The 12,556-nt window shown below is 40.1% G+C and overlaps 2 protein-coding genes across 4 annotated transcripts in view; one reads left to right on the top strand and one right to left on the bottom strand.

The window, feature by feature from the left end:
* Positions 1-12,556, bottom strand: part of LOC138745947 (structural maintenance of chromosomes protein 1B-like) — a 299,213-nt gene that overhangs the window by 186,296 nt on the left and 100,361 nt on the right. The gene's annotated exons all lie outside the window — the stretch shown is intronic.
* Positions 1-12,556, top strand: part of fbln1 (fibulin 1) — a 104,878-nt gene that overhangs the window by 63,912 nt on the left and 28,410 nt on the right. The window contains exon 15 of one of the 3 annotated variants that reach the window (XM_069903527.1): positions 6,449-8,612. The exons of the other annotated variants lie outside the window; for them this stretch is intronic. Within the exon in view, the coding sequence (XP_069759628.1) occupies positions 6,449-6,803 (355 nt within the window). The 3' untranslated portion in view covers positions 6,804-8,612. Of the gene's footprint in view, positions 1-6,448; positions 8,613-12,556 lie in introns of those variants that run through there. 3 annotated transcript variants of the gene reach the window in all.

The raw sequence follows: 12,556 nt of genomic DNA, 5'->3' as shown, positions 1-12,556 counted from the left end.
AATTATAGCCCACATTTTGGGCCTAAGCCCATCTTCAAGGTATGAGTAAAAAGCAGACAGGAACCTGAATTAAAAGGCTTGGGAGAAAAGAAGAATGGGCAGGTGGAGGAGAACAGACCAACAGACAAAAGGTGTTCATTAGATAGGAGGACATGAACAAAGAAAGGTGAGAATTGATTGGGGAATGGGGGATGTTTTTGGCTCTGTGAAACAGAACTGGGAGAAAGGAGTCAAAGAGAAAGAGAGTCAGAGCTAGAGGAAAGGAGACATAGAAAGAGATGAGGTGGGGGGAGGGGGGGAAATGTGTGAAATGGAAACCAGAGAAGTTGATGGAGGGTGCCCAGTTGGCAGTGCATGAGACCATAGACAGACATGTCAGCGAGGGAATGAGGCAGGAAATTGAAATGGGTGGCGACAGGGAGATCCCCCTATTGCAGCGGACAGAGGCGCTCAATGAAGTGATCTCTCTGTCTTTGTCTAGTCTCTCCAATATAGACGAGATCATAATGGGAGCACTCGATTAAATTGTTAATTTAACTATCCAGCTCTAGGCATTTCATATGTAAGAGAGTGATTTTAAACTTGGCTCAATTATTGGTACTGCGCTGTTGAATTCCTTTTTATTTGCTCAATTATTGGCCTGAAACTTCATGGGATAATCCTGGATTGGTTTTACTTGATGAAAATATCTGCAAATTACTCTGATGCATACAAGTTCTGGCATGGCTCCCTCACTTAACACAATGCAAAAATATGTACCTGAATCTGACATGCACATATATTAACGTTCCACCAGAAGTGGAAGGAATGAGGCTGAGAGAAACAATTTAGCTTAGAAATTGGATCCATTCATCTTTATCTTTCTTGTGCATAAAGACACAATTGCCTGAGTTAGTTCATTTCCATGTAAAGCTGTGCCCATCAAAAAATTGATGCAAGCTCCTTACTGCAACTGATGTTTCTCAGTGACAATCACATCCTGATCGCATTATAGGTCTTACTGCAAATTTTCTATATGTTATGTCTAAATTGGAACTTCTGTGTGATCTAAGAATTTTGCCGATTACTCACACAAAACAATAGAAGTAGGAATTAGATAGTTCTGTACCACGATGTCATTCAGTGTTCAGAGGCTAGGATAATGGGAATTGCATCAGTATAGGTGTATCTAGGGTATGGCAGCCAGGGCACATGCCCTGGGTACCACTTGAAGGGGCATGCCACTGTCCTCACCTTGCCTCCCGATCCTAGCCCTGCCCCTGCAACTCCCCCCTGCATCTAACTCCCGATGACGCTTGACTGCCCCAGGATCGAGCTGTGTGTCACTATCTTTTGGCACACTCTTCAATTTAAAAAGGTGGAGAATTTGCTAAAAGTATAACTTTTAAAATTATGTGGATATAATGGAATTTTGAGAAATACAAGAAACCAAAAACAATATAGAAAGCAAATTAAAAACCAATTTCAAAGAAAAAGTGAAGCCAAGAGGCAGGTTTCAAATAATTTTTTGCATTTGGCTTATTTAAATCTAGACTCCTTGATAATCAGTTTACCCATTGAAAGAGAACAAGATCTTTCAGTGTTAAGGCTTGAGTCTTGATAGCATTTCAGCTCAAAATGTCGACAATTATTTTTCTCCTACTGATGCTTGACCCACTGAGTTCTTCCAGTAAATTGTACTTTGATAAAAAATTAGAGCATCTGCAGTCTTCTGTGTGACTTTAGTTCCCTTGCTGTTTGCAAGAATTATAACAAAACTCCGTAAACCGCTAATTGTTTGGCATACGGTTGAAAAGTGACTTTTACAGGATTCCCTCCAAACTCTTTGAGGACCTCGTTCACGTTTCCCTGACTAATTGGGCTGTTACTCTTGGAACTAAACATTGGCCCTATTACTTGCACTCACTTGAAATTCACAGGGATCCTGTTTCCAATGCTCACTATAAACTCTCTTATATTACTGGAAAATGTATTATACCACCGTGTATCATCTTTAAAACATGAATTGTGTGAAAAGGGTAATATACTATAACCTGAAGAATTACCATTTCATTACTGTATTGTGAAGGGTATGGCAGCACATGACAGCACTGCCCATTGCCCACTAACTGGTCGGAAGGCACACCACCTGCCAATCAAGGATTAGCCCCGCCCGACTCATTAGTGCACACCTTGCCGTTGGCCAATTTAAAGGCCTTTGAACTTGGCCATGGGCCATTGGCCTTTGCAATTAGCTTAACCTTGATGGCACCAAGCCATTATCTCCTTGTAAATTACCTGGGCTGTACACCCCAGCCTGCCTGTACTTGGCCTTGGATCCTTGACTGCTGTAATTGGCATAACCTTGCTGACACCGAGCCATTGGATCTCTGCAAATGACCTGGGCTGGACCCGACCCCCCAACCAAGCCCTCCAACAATACAAAGTGCATCATGTGTGCTCGAATCACCCTCTTTGCCATCTTAGGATCACCCTGCTTCACTCTAGGCAAGAACTGTGGAACAGAGCTAGAGAAATTGTTGGTAAGATGTGCACTCTGTAAAAGTATTGAGAGCACTTAATTAGTGTCCTTAATACCAGCAGCATAGAGCCATGCCTGCACTGGGTCAAGGGGTGACGGGTATTGTATTGGTTTCCTTTGATTGTTAAATCTACCCAGTTTGATGTATGTGTGTTCATCTCTGCTGCGATCTTCCCACGTTTGTCTAAAAATTGGACACGTTTGCTTCATTGAGGGTGTGATTTTCCCACACTCGCTACAAATTGTGCTAGTAAATTTTAATGGGGGAAGGAAGCAATTTCAGTGCTTACCATAAGGGGGTATTTTCCCTAGATATGCCACTGTACATCAGTGGTATTCCTTTCACTATTTACAGGATTTTTGTTCAAATAGCTCAAAGGTGCATTTGGCAATTACTGGTCCTTTGATCAGTACAACCCTCAGAAGAGCTTGGAGCCATTTGGGGCATAAAGGTCAAGTGGGTTAGACTATTGCATCAGGGATGTTTTGATATACCTGTCCCAATTGATCCCTTACATTTTCAGTCACCTCTGTGGCAGCCTTTTTCCTGTGGCTATCGAGGAGCAAGTTCATGCATCTCCTGATAAGAACTAGGAAAGTCCAGTTTTAGCACATGAATCTGTATGCCATCTAAATGGCATAGTGCTGCATAGAATATGTATTCAATTTCTCACAGGGGATCTGTCTGGGCATTGTTGCTATTTGTAGGGCACGTTTAGAGCAGCAGAAGAGGGTGAAAACCAATTGTGAAAACCTATCCTGACTCAATTCTGCTATTTTTTTAACATATCCATCAGCCTTAAAAAAGGCTACCAGCAGAAATTTGTAGTCTCTTTTGAGGTTTCAGATGAGGCCCAAGATTCATGTTAGTGAAGATGAGCAAAAATGATTCACAATGATTAAGGGCCCCATTTAAGAAGCGACAAATTTCTCATTTACTACTTTTCTCTTTTCCTCTCAATACCGCAACATGCACAACCAAACTTATGGAATTTCTCTACAGATACTCTCTAGAATCTCTCTAGAAATTTATCTCATTTTAGTAACAAATTACCAACAATGAGTAATATGTTTTGTATGTATTTTTTAAAAAGTCCATTAGTTACTATGTTAAAAAGTCTTCAGAGTTTTTGTTTTATGTTTGATTTTCTTTTTTAATACAAGAAGGCATGAACCTAAATGAAAAATATGTACCTGAAGTTAATATTTTGGCTGTGAGTAATCATTTTGTTAACCTCAGTCTGAGTATTTTGAAAATTTCCGTCATGCACTGGGAGGTTTCTATCAGTGTGTTTGCGAAGCATGCCCCTTCAAGGTAGAAATGGATTTTTTTTTCATTTTCTAATGGCATTGTTCCAAATTGTTGGGGAAAAAATACAAAATGAAATTTTAGTTAAAATGTTGTGATTTTAGCTCATAAATCATACAAGGTGGATCTTTGTCTTCACTGTTTAGGCAGTTATCTGTTGGAGCAATTTGCTGCCCTTCATAAGAATCCGTGAAATTCCTCTTTCATTTGTTATGGGATTTCTTGCACCTCAAGAACAAGTTGAATTGCAAATCTGTCAGGATCTCATTGCATGAAAGGTTAAGTGTTCCACTTCAGTTCATTTACTCATTTCACTTAAAATGATTACATCCTCACCTCATACAACAGTTTATTTGAGAATAATAGGGGAAACTGGCCCCAAAACTGCTCCACTTTAGAAACTTCATATTACAAATGCAATATCATTCATTTTTTGGGAAAAGTTGTTAGATCATAAGATATGAATGTGGGGTGCCACAGAAATTTTGGTGGAACATTTTGACCTTGACTATGATACCATGTTTTTATTATCAGTTGTGCAGTGGAGGTTGTGGGCTTAACTATTTAAGAAAACTTTAACCCCATTGTTGGACTAAGTCCAAGATAATATTTGTAGAAGGGATGTAACATCTTTTTTGGTACTCTTGGGTCATTGACAAAAATGTTATGACTGTTTACACTTTGTGCTTTTGACCTCTTTCATTGCATATCTTCATTTAAACTGCTTCAATATCTGTTTCATTCATTCAAAACATTTTGCTTAGTTGGACAGGCTTAAACGTTTTTAATTACATTATATTTTGGTTTTATTGTTCTTTAACTGCTGGTATCTACTTCTAATCTTCCATTTATCAGAATGTTGACCTTGCTTGCTGCTGGATCTATTTATGTATTAATGTGTTATTCTTCTCATTATCAAGTTGGGGTGGCACGATTGGCAAAGTGGTTAGCACAACGCCCTAGCAGCGCCAGTGATCGGAACTGGGGTTCAAATCCCGCACTGTCTGTAAAGAGTTTGTATGTCCTTCTTGTGTTTGCATGGGTTTTCCCCAGGGAATCCAGTTTCTCCCCACTGCTCAAAATTTAACAGGGTGTATTGGGGCAGCACAAACTCATGGGCCGAAATGGCCTGTTACTGTGCTATATGTTTAAATATAAAATTTAATATTTAAAAGTTGAAGCAACAGATTGATACAAAATAATTTAAATTATTGTATTGTATATAGAGTGTGTGTGTGTGTGTGTGTGTGTAAAGCGGCTTTCAGGATAATGTGTGGAAAAGATACTATGACAGAAACAGGGAATTGAGAGTGTTTAGGCCAACCAATGTCACTGATCAGTCCAGAGGAGATAAGCAGAGAGCATTTATCTGTTCCCGTATTTCTTTGTCTGTTAAGCATGTCCTTTTACAGTTGGGCTCTGGAACAACAAAGTTGTAAAATATAAAGGCAAGGTAATTCTGGGATTTTAATCTGGAGCACTTATCTTGGAGGGAGGCACTCTTGACTGATCTGTGCCTCCCTAAACATTGGTATTTTTGTGCAGTGAGACAATCAATGCACATCAGGAGTACTTCAACCCATTTAATCTAGTTTATCTTGTAGACTAAAACTGTCATTTCCTCATTCCAGTGAATGTTCAGTTAATGAATGGTGTCCTGCCCTAAAGAGTTCATCATTCTTCTGTAAATTGATAAGTGCTGGAAAATGAATTATCTTTTCCCTCATAATCTAAATATGTTTCTTCTTGAACTGAGACTTGCATTCCCTACTGTCATATACTTTGAACTCCTGTAAACTTCCTTCTCTGGCATCTTCCTAGGAGGCTGATGAACCTCATCAAATATGATCATATAAGTATAACTATGGATTAACCCTTTGCTTTCCACTGCCTTGCTCTAGGCTATAGTCAGTAGTTCATTGAGCTTATCTTTGAGTTTCCAAGTAGATTTGCTGGTTATATTCCTTATTAGGTTTTCTCTGGTTTACTGTAAAATTTATGGCTCTCAATTAATTCAACAGTAATATTTTTGCAAAGTATCTTAACTCAATGTTCACTCTCAACAAGTTATGTTGTTAACAAAATGGGAATAAGAATATATTTATTTTTAAAGTCCAAACTCAACATATGAATGGGTGACAGAATGATTCACTGTGAGGTACTTCCTTCTGATTTGCTTCAATCATGGTGGAAGATTTGCAGCAAGAATGATGGGACGCTTCTACTGTTTTTCAAGGCCTCGTGGTGGGGAAAGTGAGGTTGTTCTACTGTTAAGGTGGGAATGTGAGGAAACTTGAGAAGATTCCCCAATGCACCACCTCACTGAATAGATAGCTAACGATTAAGATTGAAATGATTAAAATCTAAGAATCTGAATGGGAACAAGAAGTGAATTGTTGTGGCTGTTCTCTTGCTTATCTGTCAAATTTCGGGGCTTTCTATGGCTCTTTGAAAGTTATAGTGGATCAGTGGGAGAACCTCTTCTGTTGAGGTGGCGATGGATGAGGGGGAGAAATACGCCCCACTACGCAGGTAATTCTTTTATTTTCTGCTACGCTGACCTGCTGGCTTTGCTTATGTTCATTAACCCCCCTCTTTCCTCTCTCACTTTCTTCCAGTCGCTGTGAGCGCTTGCCTTGCAATGAGAATAAGGAGTGCCAAAGTCTGCCTTTAAGAATAACCTACTATTACCTCACTTTCCCCACCAACATCCAAGTGCCCACCAATGTCTTCCGATTCGGGCCCTCTCATGCTGTTCCTGGAGATAACATTTTCCTTTCCATCACCCATGGCAACGAGGACAACTATTTTAACACGCAGGAACTGAATACCCACAATGGAATTGTATTTGTGCATCGCCAAATCACAGAACCCAGGGATTTTCTTCTCACCGTTGAGATGAAGCTTATACGACATGGAGTCACCAATGCTTTTGTAGCAAAAATATACATTGTCGTTACTGCTGCAGTTTGATGACTTTGATTTGGTGACTAGTTGGAGTTTTGATTAATATTGTTACTCCAATTAATCCAATCATATGTTTTCTGATAAATAAAATATGGACTTTCTGCTGTTTACTGTGCATAACCAAGTGATCGAGAACACGTTTTTACTATTTTGCTTTATATCCACTGCAAAATAAGAAAGTGTATCTTTCATTTGATTCAGCCCAACTATATCAATTCTGATATGAATTGTGCACACTTAATGCTTAAAAATAAATCTCATTGCATTACTTCTATCTCATCTAACAAAAAGGACAGTATGGAATTCAGAAAAATGAAGGATATGCATATTACTCAATTTAGTGGCCAATTGAAGAATTGTGAATTATGAACTCTTGAACCCCCAATGAGTATATTGTGGAAAATATTTACCATCTTCAGGATTTTTATTTAAACCAAATCAAACCGTAAATATCAGAATCATTTTTATTTTTCTGTTTAATAGTTTATCATTTGGAGAAAACACAGATAGTTGAGAATAGATAATTTCTTTACACCATTGACTGTAGCTTCATAAATAGATGTATTTTCCTCTCATTTTTCTCTGTATCCGGTCTTGCATCTATACAGTAAAATGAGAATTTTATTCACTATGTTTGGAGCAACAACTTGGATCCATGCACTAATTAAAGATTTCCAGAGGACTTTCTCATTTGCCACAACATGAGTTAAAAGAAAAGCCTTAGAAACATGGGGAAAATTACATAAATTATATTTATGTTACTTCAGTCTTTTGTAGCTCTTCCATTTTTAGAGATGGGTAATTGACTGAACTGCAGAATCAATCTCTTTGGCTTTTATTTGCAGGAGTGAATTATTGGCATTTTGAATGATAGCTATACATTAAATATTAAAGGTGATAGAAAAAGTTTTTTTGGCTATTATGTGCTCATACATTTCTAGATAGTTGTTCTTCAGTTATCATCATATTGGAGAACAAATACCTAGTAATGTAATAAGCACATACCTGTGCTACTACCTTAAACCTCAAATCCTACCTTAACTTATGCTGGCTATATAATGCTCTGGACAATGTTATTGGTCTGTGACTTGCCACAAAGCTGCTCTATTCTAACTACTGATTTCAAATCAGTCAAATAGTCCTTTATAAGTATTCAAATGGACTCAGCAAACATATACTTAAATTTCTAGAATTTTGAAGAATTGATTGTGTTGATAAGATTATCTTAGAACATTTTGTACAATAAGTTTGTTTGTTTGTAATGGTGTTAATTTTTTTCCAGATTAGTTTTTCTGATTAGATTGGTTGATTTGAACAGTAATTCCACAAGATTGTGAAATGTTTGAGCCAAGATTATCATTTTTTGACTATACCCAGTTTTTAATTGCCACAGGCACTGAATACCTGGAAGGTACTTTCCAATATTTTTATAACAGTTGAACAATGATTTTTTTTTACTGATAAGATGCCAATATGAAATAAGACAGGTCAAAGTTAGTCAAAATAGCTGTCAACTATTCATTATAGTTATCTAGTATCCTCCTATTTGGAGCTCATAGATCTCAACATTTGACACCAATCTGCTAGGATTCAGATCCATTGCGACTGATTATTTCACAAGACCTTAAGACTGACCCATGGAGTCTCTGTTCACAGGTGTATTCCAATTCAACTTTTACTTCATACATTAGCCACTATTAATGTGAAATTTAGGAGAGGAGTTGTTTATTTTTGTTTTTACTGTATAATTCATTTACTCTCTTTATATCAATATATCACAGATAATTAAATAAAATATATTTCATTATTCCTGAACCAAGGGCTTTTTTAAACTTAGTTTGTTGCCTCACAATACATTGGATTTCTCACATTTCCCTAATGCGATGTTTATTTCTCAAGTGCTTTGCATGTTTTCTCTCCTCTGTTCTAATCCCCCGTACAGCAACAATGTTTTGTATTTATGAGGTACTTAGAACATTTCGAGGCATATCCCAAGGCACCTCAAAGGAATGTTATCAAACAGAACAAAGCCGCACGAGGATATATTGGGGCAGAAAGGGGTCATCTTTAAGAAAGTAAAAAATGATGGTGAGGTCAAGAGGTTTAGGAATTGAATTCCAGATCTTAGGACCATGGCATTTGTAAGTTTAACTATTAATAATGAATGATTGAAATTAGGGATGCACACTTTTAGACAGGGGTGCAATGTTAATTTTTTGGCTGCTGGAGCTCACCAAAAATGGCAATAAGGAGGTGCCTGGAGCAGCATTCCGGTGAGCTCTGGCAACACTTCACCTCTGCTTTTAGACAGAATAGATATTTTGGAGATTGCGGGGGGGGGGGGGGGGGGGGTGGTGGATTTAGGTTTCCAGGGTTGAAAACATGAATGAGAATTTGTTAAATGGAGGCCCAATAGTTTACCTCAAAAATTAGTTTGCAGATCTCTGCTAGCAAAGGTTACAATGAGAGGGGGAAGATGTGGAAAGAACACTAATTATCTTTGAGTATGCGATTGGGACCATTATCAATTCTAATTTCTTATCATCTTGGATTTGAAAAATTGATGTAAATTGGTGAAATTAGTTGGATGAACAGAAATTCCAGACTGAGCCAACAGGATACATCAGTTGGCAGAGCATGGAAGAGCATGGTAAAGTGCTGCATAAATCAAAAAAATGAAACAGAAATGAAGTTGGAGAAGGACCAGGTGTTTAAATTTCTGCTAATTTGCAAAGTAGGCAACAAGGAGGTGCATTAGAAATAGCTGCAGGCTATCTTTGACAAAACAGCAATACAGTCACCTTTATGTTGTTCGTAAAAGTTTAAAATGCAACTGTTTCCCTACATAGTACCATTCTGAAACCAACATTGTCACTTTCTAGGCAGTGTTCTCTGCTACATAGGATAGGAAAGAGGGACCTGACTGGCTGGCCAAAAACAGTACTTGGAAAGGCACTATCTTTGTTCAAGTGATCCTTGAAGACACTCCATGGCTATAGCCAAGAGTTCCTAATGTGAAGGTCTCTGATTTATTGTTAGATTGTATAAACATCACATACAACCCTGAGATTCTTTTTTTCCGGTGGGCCAGGGAGAATTACCACTTTACTGGTGGTGCAAAAAAAACTGTACACAGTGTGCACATGTAACCAAATAAACAAATGTAAACAACTGATTGAAATACAGAGAGGAGAAAAAAAAACAATTAAGTGCAAAAGTAAGAGACCTTAATTGAATCTCTGATTGAGTTTGTCATTGAGGAGTGAAGGGGTAGCAGCTGTTCCTGAAGCTGGTGGTGCGAGTCTTGTGGCACCTAGACCTTTTCCTGATGGTCGCAGTGAGAACAGAACATGTGCTGGGTGGTGTGGATCCTTGATGATTGATGGTACTCTCTGTAGCTGTCTCATGGGTGTAAAGCAAGTAGAGCAGGGGACTAAGAATACAGCCTTGTGGTACTCCAGTTCTGATGGAGATTGTCGAGGTGATGTTCTTACCAATCCTCACTGATTGTGATCTGTGGGTGAAGAAATCAAGGATCCAATTAAATAGCGGAGTGTTGTCCCATGTCTTGGAGTTTGTTGATCAGTTTTGAGGGGATGATGGTGTTAAATGCCGAACTGATGTCAATAGAGAGCATCTATGTATCTTTGCAGTCCAGGTGTTCTGGTGGCTTTGTATAGGCCAGTGAGATAGCATCCTCTGAAGATCTGTTGCTACAATGGGCAAATTGGAACAAATGCATGTCACCGCTCAGACAGGAACCGATATGCTTCAATACCAGCCTTCCAAAACACTTCATCACTATTGATGTGAGTGCCACTGGTTGATAGTCATTTAGGCAGGTTACCACACTCTTCATGGGCACTGGTATGATTGTTGTTTGTTTAAAACAGGTGAGTATCATGCCCTGCTGGAGTGAGATGTTGAAGATATCCGTGAATATGTTGGTAAGTTGGTCAGCACAGTTTTAACACTCGGCCAGATACTCCGTCTGGACTGGATGCTTTTATCAGATTCCTTCTGAAGGCAGCCTGCATGTCATCCTCGGATATGGATAGCAAAGGATCATCAGGGGACATGGGGTGTGCAGTAGTGGTTTTTTCTTGTTCGAGGTCAAATCAGGCATAGAATGCATTGAGTTTGTGAGGGAGTGAAGCTTTGCTGTCTCCTACTGCATCGGATTTTGTTTTGTAGTAGGTTATGTCATTTAGTCCCTGTCACAGCTGTTGGGTATCCCTCGCGATTTCCATTTTTGTCCAGAAACTCCACTTTGCCCGAAAGATGGCTTTCCTTAGGTCATATCTACTCCTTCTATATACTAGAGCAAATACTAGAGCGCATCGGATGTCCCCCAAAGTTCCTCAACATGATTATCCAACTGCACGAAAACCAACAAGGTCGGGTCAGATACAGCAATGAGCTCTCTGAACCCTTCTCCATTAACAATGGCGTGAAGCAAGGCTGTGTTCTCGCACCAACCCTCTTTTCAATCTTCTTCAGCATGATGCTGAACCAAGCCATGAAAGACCCCAACAATGAAGACGCTGTTTACATCCGGTACCGCACGGCTGGCAGTCTCTTCAATCTGAGGCGCCTGCAAGCTCACACCAAGACACAAGAGAAACTTGTCCGTGAACTACTCTTTGCAGATGATGCCGCTTTAGTTGCCCATTCAGAGCCAGCTCTTCAGCGCTTGACGTCCTGCTTTGCGGAAACTGCCAAAATGTTTGGCCTGGAAGTCAGCCTGAAGAAAACTGAGGTCCTCCATCAGCCAGCTCCCCACCATGACTACCAGCCCCCCCACATCTCCATCGGGCACACAAAACTCAAAACGGTCAACCAGTTTACCTATCTCGGCTGCACCATTTCATCAGATGCAAGGATCGACAATGAGATAGACAACAGACTCGCCAAGGCAAATAGCGCCTTTGGAAGACTACACAAAAGAGTCTGGAAAAACAACCAACTGAAAAACCTCACAAAGATAAGCGTATACAGAGCCGTTGTCATACCCACACTCCTGTTCGGCTCCGAATCATGGGTCCTCTACCGGCACCACCTACGGCTCCTAGAACGCTTCCACCAGCGTTGTCTCCGCTCCATCCTCAACATCCATTGGAGCGCTCACACCCCTAACGTCGAGGTACTCGAGATGGCAGAGGTCGACAGCATCGAGTCCACGCTGCTGAAGATTCAGCTGCGCTGGATGGGTCACGTCTCCAGAATGGAGGACCATCGCCTTCCCAAGATCGTATTATATGGCGAGCTCTCCACTGGCCACCGTGACAGAGGTGCACCAAAGAAAAGGTACAAGGACTGCCTAAAGAAATCTCTTGGTGCCTGCCACATTGACCACCGCCAGTGGGCTGATAACGCCTCAAACCGTGCATCTTGGCGCCTCACAGTTTGGCGGGCAGCAGCCTCCTTTGAAGAAGACCGCAGAGCCCACCTCACTGACAAAAGGCAAAGGAGGAAAAACCCAACACCCAACCCCAACCAACCAATTTTCCCTTGCAACCGCTGCAATCGTGTCTGCCTGTCCCGCATCGGACTGGTCAGCCACAAACGAGCCTGCAGCTGACGTGGACTTTTTACCCCCTCCATAAATCTTCGTCCGCGAAGCCAAGCCAAAGAAAGATCTACTCCTTCTATCGTGATCTGAATCTCTGCTCTTAAATGCCTGTGATCTGGCTCTCAGCAGGTTTTGGATTTCATTGTTTATCCAGGGCTTTGGGTTAGGGAAAACCCTGAACAACTCG

This window comes from Narcine bancroftii, chromosome 11 (genome assembly GCF_036971445.1).
Source record: "Narcine bancroftii isolate sNarBan1 chromosome 11, sNarBan1.hap1, whole genome shotgun sequence".
Taxonomy (NCBI): Eukaryota; Metazoa; Chordata; class Chondrichthyes; order Torpediniformes; family Narcinidae; genus Narcine; species Narcine bancroftii.
This window is presented reverse-complemented; position numbering and strand designations above follow the sequence as displayed.